This window comes from Barbus barbus (assembly GCF_936440315.1).
Source record: "Barbus barbus genome assembly, chromosome: 39".
Taxonomy (NCBI): domain Eukaryota; kingdom Metazoa; phylum Chordata; class Actinopteri; order Cypriniformes; family Cyprinidae; genus Barbus; species Barbus barbus.
In genome coordinates this window covers 18150790-18172201 of record NC_136717.1, presented here as the reverse complement: position 1 = coordinate 18172201, position 21412 = coordinate 18150790, and the positions used below count along the sequence as shown (strand labels likewise).

Below are 21412 nucleotides of genomic sequence, written 5' to 3'. Positions count from 1 at the left end.
CGTGATGTTCAGAACAAGTGCAGCCAAGTCATTGTAAATTACTTCAAACACTTAAAAAAACACTTCAAAGTCAGATAAAAAAAAAATTGGACAGTTAAATTAGCCGAAGCGTTTTGCCATTTTTAAAGACCGTCTCAAATTTTAGTTTAATGAGACAACTACGCAAGCCATTTGTTAGGGGATTTCACATCTGTGGCGCTACGAAAACCTTGCTTTGTTTGTTCAAACAATGAGAACTGTCAACCACTGACAATTTCAGGGCAAGAGAGACAAGGCATTAGAAGTGCTTTGGATGCATGTTTGGAAACAATCATTATTGTAATTCTAAAGGTGCCACAGTGTTATGTTAGTATTACTTATATACGTTCAGGAGAAAAAGTGTTGATTACGTTGATTATGTTCTGGGGAATGTGCACACATGCGTCGTGGTACTCTCCAAAATGGCGGAAGACAGCAACTCGGGGAGAAGAATTGTTGAATAAATTGTTATTTTGGTTTTCTTTGCGCACAAAAAGTATTCTCGTAGCGTCGCAAAATTGAAGTTGAGCCACTGATGTCACATGGACTGTTTTACCGATGTCCTTGCAACGTTTCTGGGTCAGGGAATATTGCAGTTGCGTTGCTGTCTATGCAGGGTCAGAGAGCTGTCAGATTTCATCATTAATATCTTAATTTGTGTTCTGAAGATGAACAAAGGTTTTACGGGTTTGGACCGACATGAGGGTGAATAATGAATGACAGAATTTTCATTTTGGGGTGAACTATCCCTTTAAACCTGCATTTCATATATTTAATTGAATTGTAGCGTTTGTGAATTCACAATAGCATTATGCTTTATTACGATTTTTAAATGGGATTAATATATTATGCGGCCTTGAAAAATGGTCTAATAATGTATTTCATGGATTCTCGTCCATGGAATGCGCCACAAACTCAAAAACAAGTCGGCTACTGAAAGTTAGCGAGAATGTAGTCAGCAGTGTGGGTAGGTGATTAACCATTTTTCCAGTGCCAACGTTTGTTTATTGGTCCTGTCGACAAAGCCCGCAGATAACAGCCCCACACGGTATGAAAGCGTGGTCGGGTAATTATCTCCGGCAGAGGCGGCGACGGCGACGCTGCTCGGTTGAAGGACATGAAATATCTTTCAGGATCTAATTACTGGGTAGCCAGAGGTGTAATTTCCCTCTTTCGCTTGGCGTCTTCAGATATGGCAAGAGAATGCTGAATGTGTTCACTTCAGGTAAGTGCTATCACACTCGCAGATCTTATTCAGATTCAGAGCCCAGCCACGGAGAGGAAGGGCAGGAAGGATAGGAACCATGTGCAAGAGGTCTGAACGTACAGATAAAGACAGACTATCATAGCAGAGACAGGAATAATAATAGACATATGGCCTTTCTTTAATACCAAGCGACCTCTATGCATTTATGTTGGAGTTTTATTGCTTTTGTCGTTTTTAGCGGCTTGACCAAGCTTCTCTTCGCACAATTGCATGCGCTTAGCATAATGTGGCATTTATAAAGATTTGTTTCTGAATTACCGTGGGCGGTACTTTCAACCTCCTGACTTCTGTTTTGCACAAAGAATGGCAAAGGCAGCTATAAAAATTCGAAATCTAATAGTAAAGTCAAGACAAGTCTCTGGCCAGAGTCTGCATGGAGGTGCTGATACATTAGAGAAGTTTTACAGGAAATCAATAACCAAGCCTTTTTCTGTTTACTTCAGCCATTTGGATAAAAAAGGAAGGTCTTAAAGAATGAATCAAAGTGGAACTAGGCAAAGACTGATGGGAAATCTCTTGTAGAGAGGATTTGTAGGATGGCACGTTAAGGTAAAAATAGTATTTTAAAATATGTTTCAAGACCCTTTTGCATTCAGTTGCATTCCATAAAGCTATTTGAAAAGAATGCATCTAACTGCATGTGAAAGCTTTCAAGCTTCTAAAAGGATGCGGAAGCACCATAAAAACAGCGTAGAAGTGGTCCATACAATGGACTGGGTGAGGAATTCGAATCAAATTGAAGCATCTATTCATTGGAACAAATGTTGTTTTAAGTCAGATCTGAATGATCCAGTTTACAAAACCGATTGATTCACTCTCAAAATTATTTCATTTATTGAGATGACCAAGTGATCCAGTCTTCAACTCCTTACTGGAGGTGAAGATCAGTGAATAATGAGATAAATCAAGTCGATGGCTTCCTCACAAAGCTGTCACTTTTATAGTGGTTTTGCATTCAGTTTGAAGCCACAGAAGTCAGTCATAAAAATAGTGTTAATTTAAATTTAAATGTAGTCTTAGTCCGCTGTCAAGTTTACTTTCTAGTTATCATATTTAGTCAACCTTGTCCTGTTTTTGTTTAGTCAAGTTTTAGTTTAGTCGACTAAATGTCTGAACATTTTAATCTAGTTTTAGTCAATGAAAACGTTGTCATTGTCGTAATGCTGTATAATAATTACAAATGTTTTTTTAGCAAAATTATAAATCGCAATGATTGTTGTCATTTGAGAAATATATTTTTACATTTCAGGTATTGCACTTTCACCAATAAGCACAAAGCAACAATGCAAACTCATACACATGGTTTATTTTACCACATCTAGTGCACTGATTTATTATAGGCTATTTAATATATAAATTAATATAATATCTAGCGACTTATAAAATGCACTCTCTCTGTCTACATAATGAAAACTGGTGAAACAGTGAAATTCCTAATAGTAATTCCAATAATTCCAAATTGGAGACACAGAATACACACTGGCAGAATGACACTTTCATTGAAGTCGAATGCCTCACATGGAGATCTCTGAACTTCAGCTTACTGGTTTGTCAGTGTTTCATCAGCTACGCTTCCGTAATGAAGAGTGAGCGCATGCTTGCCAGATGTTAAATTAAAAATTAAAAAAATTAAGCAAAACACCAGGCAGAAAATGTATCCTCTTAACAGAGAAGTTCTGATTTGGGGATTTGAACTCTTCTTATCTGGCAACCGCACACATGAAATCTCTCATAGTAGAGGCGTGTACAGTAATCTGCAGTAATATTTTGTCTCCTTTTTTTCGGTGAAAATAAAAGGACATTTTATAGTTTTTTTTTTTTTTCTCGTCTTTTATCGTCAATGATATTGCACGTAGATATAGTCACAGTTATCGTTTATTGACCTTATTGTTGTCTTGTCATTGTCTCGATTTAGTCATGGGAAAGAAGCTCGTCAAAGAACATTTGTCGTCATAGTTTTCATTAATGACATTAACACAACATAAAAATTTGGAATGACATTTTTAAATTTTTGGGTGAACTATCCCTTTAAGAATAAGGCCTCGTTTTGAATTGTGTGGAATGTTTTGCATCAAACATACTTGAGCTCTTGTAGTCTTTCTTCTTCAGTTTGCGTCTCATCATGGTGCCGCGGGGACTTGTGGGATATATGGTGCGTGGCAGCGTGTTCATGTTGAGTGAGCTCAGACTGTAGGCACTCATGGAGGTGGGAGAGAAGGATGAACCCAGAGCTGTGTAGGAAAAAGTGAGGGAAATGTTTCAGCAAAACTCTCATAATCCACTCTCAATGACTCATTTCAAAACCTCATATATAGTACATACAGTTAAATTTTGCTTGGTAGAATGCTTCTGTTTTACATTTTTTCCTCATTTTAAAACAACAATTTGAGTGAAAATCCAACAAAAACGCCAGGATGTCATAGTATTTGGTAGTCTCTTTTTTTGCTTTACTGGAGCTGCAGGATCTTGATCTTCAGCATGATTTCAGATGATCCAAAGAACATCTTGAGTTTCTTTGGAAAAAACAACATCTGTCCATCTGTACAAAATCACATGATCAATCTCACAAATTTACCTAGATTAGTGACCTAGAACATATTCATTTTATGTTTTAACCATGTTTAAATCCCATAGTTTCAAATGAACTTTCGAACCCCACTGTATCTTAACATTTTCTAACAACAGGTGCAGGAAACGAGAGCCACGGTTTGTCACCAGTCGAGGAAATGCACAAAACAACTCATTAAATTGCTACAGACTGCGCCCTCATCTTTGACACTGTGTGAACGGTGGTAACTCTTCATCAAAGCACATCTCTAAAAATACTCCCCGATGCCTAAAAGCCACTTCTTATCACAGAACAACGGCTAAGAACCAAATCACAGTTCAGACCAATCAGATACAGAGCTTCAAAGCTGTTTTTAGCACTTGAAAAAAAATCTCTACTGGCAGAATGTTACTACTCCAAAAAAATATGTTTTATTTGCCTGGGACACTGGCAATGCTGAAAACATGGCAGGATTACAGCAGATTACGGTCTTATTTTTACAGTTTGTCTGCTCTTGGCAAATGAAAGGACATTCTGCTTTCCTCTCTCTCTGTCTCTCTCTCTTTTTTTAAAAGCCATTAAACCATGTACAGCTTTAAGAGCCATAATGAGGCCTTCTGGTCCACTTGTGTATTGTACAGGATGAGCTCTTCCTAATCCAAACATTAAGGAGTTAATGTCCAGCAAATGCGGCCTAATTTGTCTTTAGGGAAAAAGAAAACAGCGGCTTAAGTAATACAACTCTCGGGGGAGTTTTGCGCTTTCATGCGAATCAAGGACACATCTTCCAGAGATGGAAAAAGGCTTTGAACTCCCATAGCCAAGGGGGATATATAATCCAGGAATAAAAAAGGACACTGACTGAAAAGTATTGATGGAATGACAGTAAATTATGTGAAGCCACCAGCACTGAAGTGCCCGCGGCATCTTTACGACCCTCCTGAATGGAGAATCTGAGACATGACTGTGAAGGTGAGAAAAGGTGCCGCAAGCGATTTTAGCAGTGTTGCTAACTTTAAAATTCAATCATGTGTGTGATATAAGTGAAAAGCAGTTCAGACACTCGAGGTTTAAAGGTCGCTGTACCATTGGTTGCTACAGGGGTTTTTAAACTGCTGTCAGCAAAATGTTTAAGGGTCTGCAATTTTTTTTTTAGGGTTCTCAGAATTCATACGTATGTAAATTTAAATTAGCCAAAATATCCAACTCTCATTGAAAATGAACAACTTCCAGTTGCTTTAATGTTGCAAACCGTTGTCAGTGTAAACGAACAAGCACAGGTCATCTTTAACAGCCTCACAGTGCCCTTGAAGTGCTCAGAGCGCCAACAAAAGAGATCGATAAAGCCCTGATGGGTGGAATTTATAGTAATAAGTCTGTATGATCAAATCAGACTCTGTAAGGCCACTGAAAGAGGAAAAGCATGACCTAAAACATAAATGAGAAGTGCTTTTGTGGGGAGTGAAAACCTTCCCATCTTATCAGCCAATTAGGCAGGGAATCTAAGGCCTCGGAATGTCAATTATCATTGACTACATGTTCCAGAATGTACTTTGAAGTCCATCCTTGACCGCACAGAAAGAAACGGTCAGGCCACATTGCGGGAATGTCAATAGTGCAATATCGCTTCCTTAACAAGGATTATGTTCCATATCCCCCAAAGAATGGCACCACAAATGTGTCCTCTGGATTCACTGTGTATCTTCTGCACAACAAAAAACACAAGTCTCCCTGAATGGCTCAGCGCTCATCTGGCTTTGTACAGCGACTCTGAGCTTTTCCGTAATGTGCTCTCGCCTCTGGTAGAATAGAGCTCAGCTACACCCACAGACGGAGAATAAAGGCCAGATATAATACGGAGGAAGAGAGCAGCAGAGAGAGAAAAACTGTCTTTAGCCTCAGCATAGTTTAGAGACAAGGAAACAGCCAGGGAACAAATTAGTTCTGCTCTGTTTTCCAACGAGATCAAATAAAACACACTAAAAAAGACAAAAACAAAAACAGACTTATTAAATAAAACACAAAGGAGACATTTGAACGAATGCAGTCCTGTATTGCATATCACATTCCCGTGGACATTAAGCTTGTGGGTTCGATTCCCCAAAAATGTATGACTGAAAATGATAAAAAAATTTATTTGTGTGTGTAAGTTGCTTTGGAAAATAAATAATAATAATATATAAAATAAAATAAAAACAATAAAATAAAGAAAAAATACAGGATGTACTAAGTGCAATCATTATTTAAAAATATCTTTACATATTTCATCTTCAGCAATGTGAATCTTCACTAGCATTGGTTGTCACGGCTCATTTGTATAAGTTGAATACTGCCCAACTTGGCAACAGTTTTTTTGCTCATGTGGCATTAAATAGCCAAATCTCATTGAAAATATATGAGACTGACTTATTAAACAATGAAAATGAAAATCAACCTGGTAATATGGAAATTATGAAGCCATAAAAGAATGGAATAAATTAGATTATTGGTGATATTAATGAGAAACAAGGAGTGACACAAGAGGATGAGGATGAAGGAGAAGGGAAGGAACATTACGAGGGTTGTTTGGAGAGGTTTTCTGCTTGGTCTGGCTGCGGGACTGGTCGGGGTGGTAGGTGTTATAGTGTTGATAGGGAAGGAAGTTGCTGTTGTTGTTGGTTCCGGATTCCCAGGGCAATGGCCGGTTACTCCTCTGCACCTTGACTGACCACACGGAGAGGAGAGAGAGAGGGAGGACGTGAGCAGGAAGAAACATACAACAGCACATAAATTCCAATGTACAACAGATAAAACATAAGGAGAGACATTTTTAAGGCTTTTCAAACTGCGATTAACCCTGGAACAAATCTACTATGGTTAAAAATGACCCTACTTTGACACTGTTTAACGAAGGGTTATTTTGTCTGCTTTGTGATTGGGCTTTCTTCATTCAGCAAGTACAAAAATGGACAAAAACAAGCACAAGTAAAACACAACGTATACCAAATATTTGTTGCAAGGATAGTTTACTAAATTGCGAAAAGTTATGTTGTTCCAAACCTGTATGACTTGAAGGAAAAAACAAAAATAATATAAAAAATATATAAAATAAAACTTATCCCTTTTAGGAATGTTCTTGGTCGAAGCAACCAGTCTCAAAAAATAATGTAAACCTCACCAAAAATGCACCTGCAAGCTACCAAACAGCAGCATCTCAGACTTTAGGACTAGCAGACTGACAATATCTGCAGTAGCAGGCACAAAGAATCAAAAAACAAGCACTCACATAGCAAGGTCTTAAATTACCAACAGCTATAGTGCTCCTCTCAAAGCGTCCGCATAGGAATACACAACTATGGTCACCGGCATTGATCATTTTCTATTTTGGCTCCTTTCTGTTTCACGGTTAAGTTTAGCAGTATGTTTGCTGTGCTTTCAAACACACAAGCACACAGGCAGGAAAGAGAGATTACAAGAGAGAGAAGAGAGGCAAACTGGAGGGCAGCGGCTGCAGAAGTGATTAGAAAGGAAAGAGTCAGTGAGAGGTGAAGGAGGAGTGTGTTTTTGTGTAAGGCAGGAGACCAGGGATCCATCATTACGATAACATCAAACAGCAGCACAGGGTTGAAAGACAGTGAAGAATCCATTGAGACTGTAGGTAATCAGGCCTGAACAGATGAGAGCCATTACTTCTACAATTATGTGTGTGTGGGAAATAAAGAGAGAGATTGCTCATGAATCATAGAGAGAAGAGGTGCGAATGAATATATGATGGGTGTGTTTACAGCCATTAATGTAGAAACTCTATACCAAGGGTGCAGTGGCAGCTGCTGGTCTTTCAAAGAGGGGAAGCTCATTTTCGGCCTACATCATAAAAATTGTCCATTTATTTATACGTAAATTATTTTCAAGAAAATGCTCTTTGACCCTGTCGTACCCTGTCGTACCAACTAGCCGTCTTTTCCAGTGACTTCACCAGTGTCCTCTCAATGGCCAACAGAGCTAGGCTGCTTAAACGGCCTTGGCCAATTGTGTTACGGGTGTAGGACTTGAGCAGCTTTAAACAGGAGAAGCTCCTTTCTACACCTGCAGATGTAGCTCCAATTGTTGCCACTAATGAGAACAGTTTGTAAAGCTGAGGCATTGCACTGTCCAACTTCATGTCTTTAACCCTCTGAGGGTGTTTTGGGGGCCTGGAGAAGTTTTGACATGCCCTGACATTTGTGCTTTTTTCAGTTGCTTATAAATATATAAATTGCTAAAGTCTAATAATACTGTAAACAGCAAAAACAGGGCTACAATAATATGTTAGCAGCACTTATGTACTTGATTTTGTTTTTGAGAAAACAGCATTTATGCGTGGTTAGTGAAAAACTAACATCTTGAAGTCACTGAAATAAGGCCATAAAAAAACATACAGAACATTTGTTCACAAGACTTCTGAGAACTGGATCTTGTAGCCGAGAATTTTTGCTTCAAAATAATGTTTATTTGCTCACAAACAATATATTGATTTTTTTGAGTAAAAAGGGTCTGTGCGAGAAGGCGTCAACCTTCACATTCACATCTGAGAAGACAGGCCTGCATAATGAGCTTCATAATGAGCCATTTAGTCAAGTATGTGACTGAGAGGAAGAGTTACAAGAAAGAATATGAGGACAAAATAAATTTAAATATATATTTTTTTGTTTGTAGTTTATTAAGTATATATTTAGCTATCACACAAAATAACTTGAGATTCACTTGTGAGTGCAGTTAAACATTTTATTAGGAACAATCAAAGCTGTCTTTTAAAGCTGACTTTTCAGCATCATTACTCCAGTCACATGATCCTTCAGAAATCATTCTAATATTGTGATTTGCTGCTAAAAAAACATTATGTTGAAAAGAGCTAAGAAGATTTTATTTTTTTGATGAATAGAAAGTTCAGAAGAACAGCATCGTTTGTAACATGATACATGTCTTTATCATCACTTGTGTGCTAAATAAAAGTTTTCATTTCTACATATGCTGTCTCCAAGCTTTTGCACCTGGCATTTTCATAGTGTATATTGTTTATGTGCTCTGAAGGGGAAAAAACAACAACACATTTAGAAATTCTGGGTTATTTCTCTCAGCAGATCTTCTTCCAGAAACAAAAAGTATCCGGGATGAACTTGTTTGTTTACGCGGAGGCGATGTGGGCTTGACAGCTCTAGATATAATGAGTTGAGATGGGAAAACTGGACATCGCATTGGTTCATACGGATTACTTTAACATAGAATATTTTTGTATTCATGTTGTATTATTTACGTGTCTGTGAAGAGGTGACAGAGACAGAGCCCGCAGAGAACGCACCCTGTTTATTTTCTCTATTTTTTTTCTTACATTTTTTTCTTTCGGTATGTTCAAAATTCATTGATTGATTGATTGATTAATTCTTTCATTCAATAAAATCACGCACACACAACTGGTCATCACAGGTATTAATTACCTTTAAATATATTAAAATATAAAAAAAAAACGTTAAAAATTTTAACTTGTTAGTTTTAAATTGCAATAATATTTCATATTATTACTGTTTTGATCATATAAATTCAGCCTTAAGATAATTTTTTTAATCATAAAAAACAGTATATAGGTAGTAGTATATATAAAATTGTCATATATTGTATACTTTTCTAATATGCATTATATTGTACAAATTATCAACCACATTATACATGTATAGTGTATAAGTGCTTATATACAGGATGTATAATATACACTCTGTAGTGTGCACTTGCAGAATGTACTACAACAAACTACATGCACATGGTAGGCCAGCGAACAGATTGTGTTCAGTGTTTGCATCAGAAACAAGCAGGGACTGGCCTGGAGGGATAATATTTATGTTTTCATCAGTAGATTCAGATGTTTTCAGTGACACACACACTGCCGCCCACAGAAGCCCACCAAACCGATGTCATGAATGCATGCGGTATGCGGTGACAAGGTAGAAAGTGTCTATGCACTGCATATGTGTGTTGTGGTGTCAGCCAGCTGTCTGGTGCGGTGACGTTTCCGGCATTAGCCAGATGTCTGGAGTTTCAAAGCGGCTGGCATTTAGATCTGTGTTAGTGTAGAACGCTTCACTGCACTAAATCTGCTTGAGCTGAGGAAATAGACTTACACGTCTGCGTGTGTGTGAACTGTGTAGTCGATGTGCCTCTGCATAGTAATGCCAGAAGCCTGACATGCCAGAAGAAGTTTGCAGCTCTTCACGGGAATCAGGAGTGAGCTCCGTCCACTCAGTGTGTTTGGATGGTGCTCCAAACTCAATTTCCTTCCCTTAAGAGCCAATCAAGACGCTTCCCACCAGCTGACCCGAGGGTCACTTCATTGTTTTCTAATGTGGGGCCTCTGAAAACCCCTAACAGTGAGCTACAGGATGCATTAGTATGCTGTGCGTGTTCACTTTTATTTATGTGCTCATGGCTCAGGCTTTATTCCATGTTCTTATTAAGTTCATAGCATAAAGGTCGCACAGCTCTGACCTTGAGGACGTTGTGCAAAATAATTAAATTCGTCAATAGGATTTATGTTTTTTTTTTAACTCAGTGAAGGGCACAGTAGAACATCTGTACGGTACATATATGATGTGTTTTTGACCTCTTTTTGCCAAGCAGATCAGTAAACGTACAGACACTAATAAAATATTCAATAAAAGGGGACATTGGATGCCCATTTTCCACAAGTTGGTATGATTCTTTAGGGTCTTCGTGAAATGTCTGGTAAATACTTTGGTTAAAATTTCTCAATGGTCGTGTAAAACGACACCCTTTTTACCTCGTTAAAAACAGCTCTGCTCACAGCGACCCGGTTCGGTGCATGTCTCTTTAAATGATAATGAGATACTGCTCACCCCACCTCTCTCTTTCAGTTTTGTGTGTATTTTGTGGCGCTTTACCTTCAAAAACAAAGCTAATCCACTAAGTCTTCAGTACCTCTTGTGTCAAGAGAAAATTAAGATTCTTACAGTATGTTCACTTTTACATCCAACGATAAAACACCCACATTGCTTACGAGAGATTGTTGTCGCTACAGCTGCTCAAGTGCGGAGAAAATGGTGGACAGTGCGCAACTGGCTGAGGGCGGAAATATGCTCACACATAAAATCACAATGGCTAGAAAATTGAGACCGTTTAGGTTTTTGGGCATCAAAAAAGAAGTGAATTTTTTTTTTTTTTTTATCATGGTGCTTGTGCGCTAAGTCACATTTATATGCAAACACCATATAAGTGAATTTTGTATCAAATGTCCCCTTTAAGTACTCTTTTTTCAATTTTACTTTATTAAAAATACAAAAGTATTTCATTTTTAATGTATTTAAGTATTAAAAAAATAAAATAAAATCGCTGAATGTTTAATTTGTCATTTTAACTTATATACTTTAATATTTAATCATTTTAAATGATATATTTTATATAATCCTTCTGCTCAAAATACACTAATAAAGAATTAAATATATTGAGTAGTATTGTTAAAAGTGTTCATCTTGTTGCTCAGAGTGTTGCTAATTGAAGAAAAGTGTTTGCAAGTAAATTGTTTTGTACACTGTAATGGATGTAAGATAATTAACAGGAAAGAATAACATTTTATTTATTTATCTGAAAAGCTGTGTAATTAGTGATACGATTGTACATTATGCCTTAAATCTCCATCTTGTCTGAACTTTGTCTAGGCTCACAGCCGTTTGTTAGGAACCGTGCTTTGTGGAAGCCTTGTGTTCAAATATTTAAACTCAGATCAATATTTTGTGTTTAGTTACTTATGTGGCAAGAAGGCGTGTAATAAGCAGGATAATGTTCATCCAGCTGGTTGTTATCATAGAATAAACCCCTTCAGGGTGATGCAGGACTCAACCAATTTGCTTTGGGGTCCTGATCACCCTGTCTGGGTTTATTCTGCGATAACAAACAGCTGGATGTACATTATCTCTTACTTGTAACATGTTCAGACTTTATTCTGGTCATTCTTGCCTGGCTGTGCTCTAGTGTAGCCTTCCACATCTACAGTTGTGGTCAGAATTATTGGAACCCTTGGTAAATATAATCAAAGAAGACTGTGAAAATTAACCTGCTTTGTTAATCCTTTTGATCTTTTATTTAAAAAATCCACAAAAAGCTAACCTTTCATTGGATAATAAGAATTTAAAATGGGGGGAAATATCATTATGAAATAAATGTTTTTCTCAAACACACGTTGGACACAATTATTGGCACCCCTAGAAATTCTTAAGAGTAAAATATCTCTGAAGTATACTCCCATTCATATTCACAATTTTGAGCACTCTAGGGTGATTATGAACATGAAATTATCCAGCCATGGCTTCCTGTTTCACAGAAATATAAATTGGAGGGAAAACAAAGCCCAAATTCCCTTAATCATCCATCACAATGAGAAAAACCAAAGAATATATTTCTGATGTGCAGCAAAAGATAATTGAGCTTCACAAATTAGTGAAGTGGCTTTAAGAAAAGAGCTAGAGCAGTGAAAATCCCCATTTCCACCATCAGGGCAATAATTAAGAATTTCCAATCAACAGAAAATGTAATGAAACTGCCTGGAAGAGGACGTGTGTCTATATCGTCCTAATGCACGGTGAGAAGGAGAGTTTGAGTGGCTAAAGACTCTTCAAGGATCACAGCTGGAGAATTGCAGAAAATAGTTGAGTCTCGGGGTCAGAAAACCTTAAAAAAAAATTGTCAAACAGCCCCTACATCACCACATGTTGTTTGGGAGGATTTCAAGAAAAATTCTCCTAGCTCATCCAAAAACAAACTCCAGCAAATTCAGTTATCAGACAGGACTGGCACTTCAAATGGGACTGGCTTCTATGGTCAGATGAAACTAAAAAATTAGCTTTTTAGCAGCAAACACTCAAGATGGGTTTGGTGAACACAGGGATAAAAAGTACCCCATGTGTACAATGAAATATACTGCTGTATTTGTGATGTTGTGGGCCTATATTTCTGCTGGAGGTCCTGGACATCTTGTTCAGACACATGGCATCATGGATTCTATCAAATACCAACAGATAAAAAAATCAATAAGTGACTGATTCTATTAGAAATCTTATAATGGGCCATGTTTGGATCGTCCAACCGTACAATAATCCAAACACAAACCTCAAAAACAACACAAAAATGGGTCACTGAGCACAAAACCAAGCTTCTGCTGGCCATTCCAGTCCTCTGACCTGAACCCTGTAGAAAATGAGTGAGGTGAACTGAAGAGAAGAAGCACCGTCATGGAGCTGTGAATCTAAAGGATCTGGAGTGATTCTGGATGAAGGAATGGTCTCTGATCTCTTGTCAGGTGTTCTCTAACCTCATCAGGCATTATAGGAGAAGATTTAGAGCTGTTAAACTGACAAATGGAGGTTTCAAAAAGTATTGAATAAAAAGGTGCCAATAATTGTGTCCAACGTGTGTTTGAGAAAAACATTTATTTCATAATGATATTTCCCCCCATTTTAAATTCTTATTATCCAATGAAAGGTTAGCTTTTTGTGATTTTTTAAAATGAAAGATCAAAAGGATTAACAAAGCAGGTTAATTTTCACAGTCTTCTTTGATCATATTTACCAAGGGTTCCAATAATTCTGACCACAACTGTATGTGCTATAAATCTAGTCCCAACAGGAAGTACAGCAGCGTTTAAGCCTTTGTCTCTGTGTTTGAACGTTAGTTTCCTGCTCCTGATAAGACATGACAGGGCACACATTGGATGTCATAAGAAGGCATTCTCTGTGAGAAGCATCGTTGCTCGAAACTTTTGACGTCAGATCTTGTTATCATAGCATTTGGTGGCGCACAGCCTAATAAAAACCTGTCAGGTGATAAGAACGAGCATTTGAACACCACATAACCCCTGACAACCTGAGACACAAGGCAAGATGCACTATCCTCTCACGGCCCTGTCTGCATTACAGATATCTCTGCAGGAAAGATGCTTAAATATCGTTAAGATAACCGTCACAGCTGGCCTTGCACTGAGATGTCAAACGCTGCATTCAGACAACCTACTGTATCTAGGAACTACAGGGTTGATATCAAAGACACGCAGGCATTATGGTAGACATCAATTATGTATATGCCATCACTTTCAATAAATCGATTAACTTGTTAAGGGGATGTCTCTGCTCTCTCCTCAAGGCACTGAGGTTTAAAGAGGTACGGCGATCTAAGATGCATGACATACAACATTTCCGAGAACAGCTCTCATTAATAAATGTGACCAAAATAAAATGCTGAGTGAGTAAACTGTACTTCTCTAAATAAATATGCACTTATCCACTTCGTTTTCGAATCTGCATCACTTTAGTGGTCTTACGCTCTAGAGAAAGCCCTAATGGAGTGTTTTAAGGGTGTAAAAAGAGCCAAATCAGTTTGAAATCAAGCAAGGATACAGTGAATTGCCTCTCCTACATGCTTATAATACACTATCCCCTTTAAAATCGATGGATTTTGTGTGTTTTTGATGTAAATTCTAGTCCAGAGTGAGTGTGTGTGGGTTTCTTACCATGTTCAGGTCCTTTGAGGGCCAGTCTTGTCTGGTGGTGGGGCAGAATCTCCATTTTAACATGTTCAGAAGCGCTAGCTAGTAGCTGGGTGGCCTCGGCCAGTGTGCAATACTCCATACTTGTGCCATCCACTGAGAGAATGTGATCACCTGCATGCAGTGCACCACACCTGCAAAAGCAATGAGATCAGATTCCAATTCTTCCAGCTCTAAACATCCACTGAATCAAAGTACTTTTATTTTAAATTAGGAAAATATATTAACAGTGATTTTAAAACCATTTTAAGCAAATTTTTCATAAAGCTTTTTTTTGCAGCAGAAATGCACATAATGGTTCCAAATTGGGCATCTAAACTGGCACCCTGTTGATGGAAAAGGGGTTTAAGGTGTATTTATAATTCCCACCCAATGTTTCTCCCAAGAGCAAACTCTTGAATCATCTTCAAAGTGCTAATCTGTTCTGATGGAAAGGTTTTCACTTGCTCAGCACTCCGCCACCCTTATTATTGTTCCAGGCCTTTCTGCTGGCGTGAAGGCTAGATGAGTTATTGAATTTCTATAATTAGTTGCTAAGCTTTATGCATTTCAAACTTTCACAAAGTGAAAATTTCACAAGCAGGCATCAGGTTCTTGCAGTGCACATTTCTCTCCTCTCGATGCATTGATCTGGCTCACAGAACAATGGAAACATTATGAGCCATAATGCTTCTTTCATAAGGAACTGAAATGGTTGCCTTCCTATGCATGTGGGAAATGATTGCGGCTGTAATTACCTATCGGCGATGCTGGCTGGTTTGACCTTGTCGATGATGATGACCTGCTTATTGCAATACATGGAGGTAGAGAGAGCCAGACCTAAACTGGAGCCCATGGACTTGGCCACCTCCACCAGCAGCGGGCCTGAAGCCGTGGCTACAGAATCTATAAAGGAGGAAAAAGACAGTGATTATATTCAGAAAATGGACATTATAGGGGTGAAAAAAGTGGCTCATAACCTGTGACAGAGCTAGCGTTTTTGATATATTAATGCAAATCTGAAAGCTTGGGTTAGGTGTACACTCCGGAAACTGGATAAAGCCTAAATCAAAAAGCTGCACAGAGGAAACTGAGGTCTGAAATTATTCATCATATATATATATATATATATATATATATATATATATATATATATATATATATATATATATATATATATATATATATATATATATACATACACACACACATCACTGATACCAATACTAATTTCCCTATTAAAAAATTCCCCCTAATATTTAACCATTGACTATAGCCATTCAACATTACATTATAATTAAGAGCTATCTATTTTAACATTAGACTTGTCACGCCCGGCTTTGCCGTGTTGGGTGTGCTCACTCCACCATGGACAGAATATGTTTGGGCCGTCTCTCTCCCCCCAATCTGAAGGGGGAGCTGTTTGTTTTCGGTCCATCGGACAGTAGCTGATGGGCGGGACTGTTTAAAAACACCACCTGCCAGTGGTTCTGTGTGCTCGGAGTCTGCTCAGAGCTGCGCGTCTCTGCTCTGGTCTTCTGGCTGGCTGGCAGCACCAGCACCAGCACCATCCTACTCCTATTTCTATTTGTCTTCGTTGCAGTACACATAGTCTACACTTGACTGATTTGCACTACACTTTTGATTAGTTTTCTTTTGCTTTTTCATTTACTGACTTGATACATTTATTGATTTAATGTTTTAATAAATTATTTTGGATTTATATAACAAACGGTGTGGTCTCCCCTATGTCATTGCTACTGTGAGCTAGGTAGTCGTGACATATGGGGGCTCGTCCGGCCATTTGGATCCAGATTTGTAAGTAGACTACTATAATTCGCAATATTGTGTAGGCCTAGTTGCGTGGGTAGTGCTACGTCATTGGTTCACTTTTTGTGAATGAAAGGTACCGGTGATCAGCTGATGGTGGTAATCTAATCAGCTGGCACGCGTTGTGTTTGTTGGGGAGGTCCGCATCGAGTGTTTAGTTAATGAATTGAATGTTACTTTAGTATTTTGATCATTAAAATTAGTTCTTTGGTTGTGAAAAAATGGGAGTATTTGCGCAGATTAGAGCAATTTAACCAACCATGTTTTGTTCACTTAGTGTGAGTAGCGAAGTTTGTTTGTAGGTCTACTTATGTTGCAGGATGACATTTTACGGAGCTTGTTTTTTCCCAAATTAGTGCGCTGTGGCGTGGGTTTAGGTTGCTAGTCACTGAAGTCCGAACGAGGGCACCGCCGTGGAGCACCGGCTGAATTGACTTTTGTCGGGGCAGTACGACTCCATCGGTATTGGTGAGTAAATTAGCCTTGTTCTTGGACTTAGTGTGAAGATAGATCAGAATAATAGGGGGGTAAATGTTTAGGGGGAAACTCCGTTGTTGTCCTGTAACGTGAGCTGCATTCCACTTCGCTTGATTTAGTTTGTGTGGTTGGAATTGGTTAATAACCCGAAAGACGTTGAGATATAGGCATAGTTTTCGTTTGTTTGGTTAGATTTATTGCTATTGGGTGTTTATTTGTAGATTATAGCGGGGTTTGATTGTTGATTGGTGACTTGTAATTTAAGTTGTAATAATGAGTACACGAGGCGTTTTTTAGGCTGCTCCTTCAGTGACCTTACTTGTAGCGTTGAATATTAAACAATTGCATAGTGTGGCTAAGCACTATGAAATTGATTTAACTTTGCTGAAGGGAGCCAAGAAGCATGAGCTGCTTGACCTCATTCGTGCGTGTTTGGTTGATCAGAATGTGTTACCTGACGAGAAATTGCAGAGACGATGTAGTCAGGGAGCGTCGGAATCAGATAGTGAGCGCAATTCGAGTTTGACTGTAGGTCCGCAGCTACAATCCAGTGTATTAACGTTTGAACAGCAAGTCGAGTTGTTAAAACTGCAACATGATTTGCAAGTTAAACAAAAGACGTTGGAATTGGAACAAGAATTAGCAAGGAAAAAATTAGATGACGAATTGGCTCAAAGAAGACTTGATAACGAATTGGATTGTAAAAAGTTAGAAGCTGTACAGAAAGATAAAGATCGCGAGTTGGAATGGGAAAGGCTTAAAAATTTAGAGCAGGAACGTGAGATTGAGCGTACTAGGCTGCAATTAGTAGCTGAAGGCAAACTTGGCAAATCGCAGCAGTCTGGCCTGGCCAGTATGATCAAGTTCCTGCCTAAGTTTAATGAGCATGATCCAGATGTATTTTTTTCGTTATTTGAGAATATTGCTACTGAGCAAAATTGGAGTGATGAGGATAAAATTGTATTGTTACAAACTTCGTTAATTGGCCGTGCACAGAAGGCATTTGTGGCTTTACCGTCTTCTGAAAAGAAGGTCTATCGATGTGTTAAGACAGCTGTGTTAAAGTGTTATGAGTTAATTCCCGAGGCTTATAGACAGCGTTTTCGATCATGGAAAAAATCAGACAAAACTTATGCTGAGTGGGCTAGGGAATTAACCAGTGTTTTTCATCGGTGGCTTACAGCTGAAGAGGTAGATTCTTTTGATGAGTTATGTGATCTTATGATATTAGAACAATTTAAGAACACTTTGCCTGATCGCATAGCCACCTATATTAGCGAACATCATGTGAAAGCAGCAGCAGATGCTGCTATTCTTGCTGATAATTTTTCTCTCATACACAAGACTCCAGTTCGTGTTGTTAGTCCGCGTTCTAATAGTAATTACAAAGAACGTCGCTATAGTCATGGTAATACGGACACATCTGTGTTTTCCAATTCAATTACACGTGGTAAACCATTGGATTTCGATCTTAAAACAGACTGTAATTACTGTTTTGGGAAAAATCATTGGAAAAAAAATTGCCCGGCGTTATTGGAGCGTAATCGGGGGAAGGGTGATGGAGGAAAAGTTGGCCTTTGCGCCTCATCTGGTCCTGCTGTGCGCTCAGGGAGTAAAGCTAAGAAAATTCCAGCAAAGACATTGGATCGTGCACAATGTATAGTGTCAGTTGATAAAGGTTTGAGCAATGTACAATGTGATGATCTTGAATTTCCTGCATCTAGTATAACGGATTATGCACCGTTTGTCACGGAGGGTTTTGTGGCATTGGTTGGAGACGCACATCGCGTTCCAGTGAAAATTCTGCGTGATACTGGAGCATCAGAAAGTTTTATTTGTCAATCTGTTTTGCCTTTCTCGTCTGAGTCTGATACCCAAAATTGTGTGTTAATACGGGGAATTGGTCTCCAGTCATTTCCAGTGCCTCTGCACAAAATTCAGTTGTTTTCTGGTTTTGTGAGTGGGGAAGTAACCATTGCGGTGCGTCCTTCTTTACCTATAGAGGGAATTGATCTGATTGTGGGTAATAATTTGGCTCATGATCGTGTTTTTCTTGATCAGGTCTTACCGTCTCCCGTGGTTAAGACTGGAGCTTCTTTATTGGATGAGTCAGATAGGTGTCAAAAAGATTTTCCAGAGGTTTTTACGGCATGCGCTGTGACGCGCCCTATGGCGCATAAGCGGGATGCAGACTCGTCTGATGTATCGAAGCACACGTCTGCTCAGGTATTTATTCCGCAGTTACCAGTACCTTTGTCTCGATCTGACATTGCTGAGGCTCAAAAGAGTGATCAGAGCTTACAAAAATATTTTGATTTGACTGCAGATGACAATTTAGATCGCTGTTATTTTGTGAAGGATGGCTTGTTGCTAAGAAGGTGGTCACCTACTGCGGAAACTGAGGTGAGAGAGCAGATTTTGCAGGTGGTGATGCCTGAAAAGTTTCGTGAAGTGGCACTAAAAACAGCTCATGGGGAAACAGCGGGTCATTTTGGGGTAAAGAAAACATACAATCAATTGTTAAAACATTGCTACTGGCCACGGATAAAGAGGGATGTTGCACGGTTTGTTCAAACGTGTCATGTCTGTCAGGTGGCAGGTAAGCAAAATGCTGTCATTAAGCCTGCGCCTTTACAGCCCATTCTGTCTGTTGGTAAGCCTTTCGAGCATTTGGTCATTGATTGTGTGGGCCCCTTGCCCCAGTCAAAATCAGGCTGTGTTTATTTGTTTACCATCATGTGCCAGGCGACTCGATATCCTGCTGTGTATGCTTTGAGGACCATTACTACAAGGTCTGTGGTGAAATCATTGTCGCAGTTTATTTCAATATTTGGTCTTCCCAGAATCATTCAAAGTGATCGAGGTTCAAATTTTACATCAAAAACATTTGTAGCAGCTTTGAAACAGCTACGTATCCAGCACAACTTGAGTAGCGCGTACCATGCGCAAAGTCAAGGGGTTTTGGAGCGGTTCCACGCCACTCTTAAGTCTCTATTGCGTGCATACTGCATAGAGATGAAACGGGAGTGGGAGGATGGTCTACCATGGCTATTGTTGGCGGCTAGAGCGGTTGTGCAAGAAAGCACAGGTTTTAGTCCTAATGATTTGGTATTTGGTCACAAAGTTCGTACCCCATTGTCTGTGTTATCAGGTGATTTGGATTCATCTGAACCACCTAAGAGTTTGTCCAGTTATGTGTATGGTTTCCGTCGCAGGTTACTTTTAGCATGTAAAATGGCAACTGAAAATTTGACTGATGCCCAAAGAAAAATGAAGCGAAATTATGACCGTAAAACAGAAGCTCGTGTCTTTAGCCCAGGGGATCAGGTGGTGGCATTGTTGCCGATACCTGGTTCTCCTTTTGGTGCAAAGTATTCAGGGCCTTACAGTGTGGTTCGTCAAGTGTCAGAGACCAATTATGTGGTTGCTACGCCTGATCGTAGGCGGGCGACACAATTATGTCATATCAATTTACTTAAGCCATATTATGCATCGTCACAGTCGCCTAGTTGTAAGGGTGAATCTTCTGTCTTGGTCGTAGCAAGCACGGTCGTAGCTTCTCCAGAGTTAGAGGATGATGTGCGAGGCCCTGACGATTCCATGTTGCATGCTCGTCTCAATAATTCAGAGACGTTGGCCAAATTAGAGGGAGTTTTAGATCATTTGGATTTGCAACAGCAAGCAGAATTGAAAGCTTTAATCTTTGAATTTTCTTGTCTGTTTTCAGATACTCCGACCTGTACAACTTTAATCGAGCATGACATAGAAGTTGGTGATGCAAAGCCAATTCGTCAGAGGTTTTATTGCACTGGTCCTGATAAGCGTAAAAGTCTGGATGATAGTGTTCAATATCTTTTGGAAAATGGTCTTGCTGTACAGTCATACTCTAGTTGGGCTTCGCCCCGTGTTTATTAGTCAAAAAACCTGATCAGACGTACAGATTTTGCACGGATTACAGAAAAGTAAATTGTGTAACAAAACCAGACTCGTATCCACTGCCTAGGATAGAGGATTGTGTGGATCAAGTCGGTGCGGCTCGTTATGTGAGCAAATTTGACTTGTTAAAGGGTTATTACCAGGTTCCTCTTACTCCTAGGGCACAAGAGATCTCTGCCTTTATAACGCCATCGGGACTCTACTCCTATACAAGAATGGCTTTTGGGTTGCGCAACGCCCCCTCCAGTTTCCAGCGGCTCATGAATCGAGTAGTTGCGGGACTGGAGGGGTGCGCTGTGTATATTGATGATGTGGTCTGTTATTCAGACACGTGGACGGTCCACCTTGCCCGTATACGTTCATTATTTGAGCGGTTTGCGGCTGCAAACCTCACTGTAAACTTGGCAAAGTGTGAGTTTGCTCGGGCTACAGTGGTGTATCTGGGAAAGGTGGTCGGACAAGGGAACGTTCGGCCAGTGAGAATGAAGGTCCTGGCCATTGATAAATTCCCACGTCCTGCTACTAAGAAAGAATTGATGCGCTTCCTTGGCATGATAGGGTATTACAGGAACTTTTGCTGTAATTTTTCATCTGTCGTTGCTCCACTAACTAACCTGTTGAAGGGTTCGGTTAAATTCAATTGGACTTCAGATTGCCAACATGCATTTGAAAATGCTAAGTCTCTTTTGAGTTCTGCACCTGTCCTGGCTGCTCCTAGGCTGGAGGAGCCCTTCCAGCTGCAAGTAGATGCCAGCCAGGTAGGAGCAGGTGCCGTTCTTCTTCAAAAGGATGAGAA

At 39.2% G+C, this 21412-nt stretch overlaps 1 protein-coding gene across 1 annotated transcript in view; it reads right to left on the bottom strand.

The window, feature by feature from the left end:
• The window catches only part of grip1 (glutamate receptor interacting protein 1), a 269102-nt gene that overhangs the window by 42911 nt on the left and 204779 nt on the right, over window positions 1–21412 (bottom strand). The window contains exons 8-11 of the mRNA XM_079398707.1: window positions 15132–15279; window positions 14359–14528; window positions 6390–6536; window positions 3367–3516 (exon numbers count right to left, since the gene is read on the bottom strand). Of these exons, the coding sequence (XP_079254833.1) occupies window positions 3367–3516; window positions 6390–6536; window positions 14359–14528; window positions 15132–15279 (615 nt within the window). The remainder of the gene's footprint in view (window positions 1–3366; window positions 3517–6389; window positions 6537–14358; window positions 14529–15131; window positions 15280–21412) is intronic.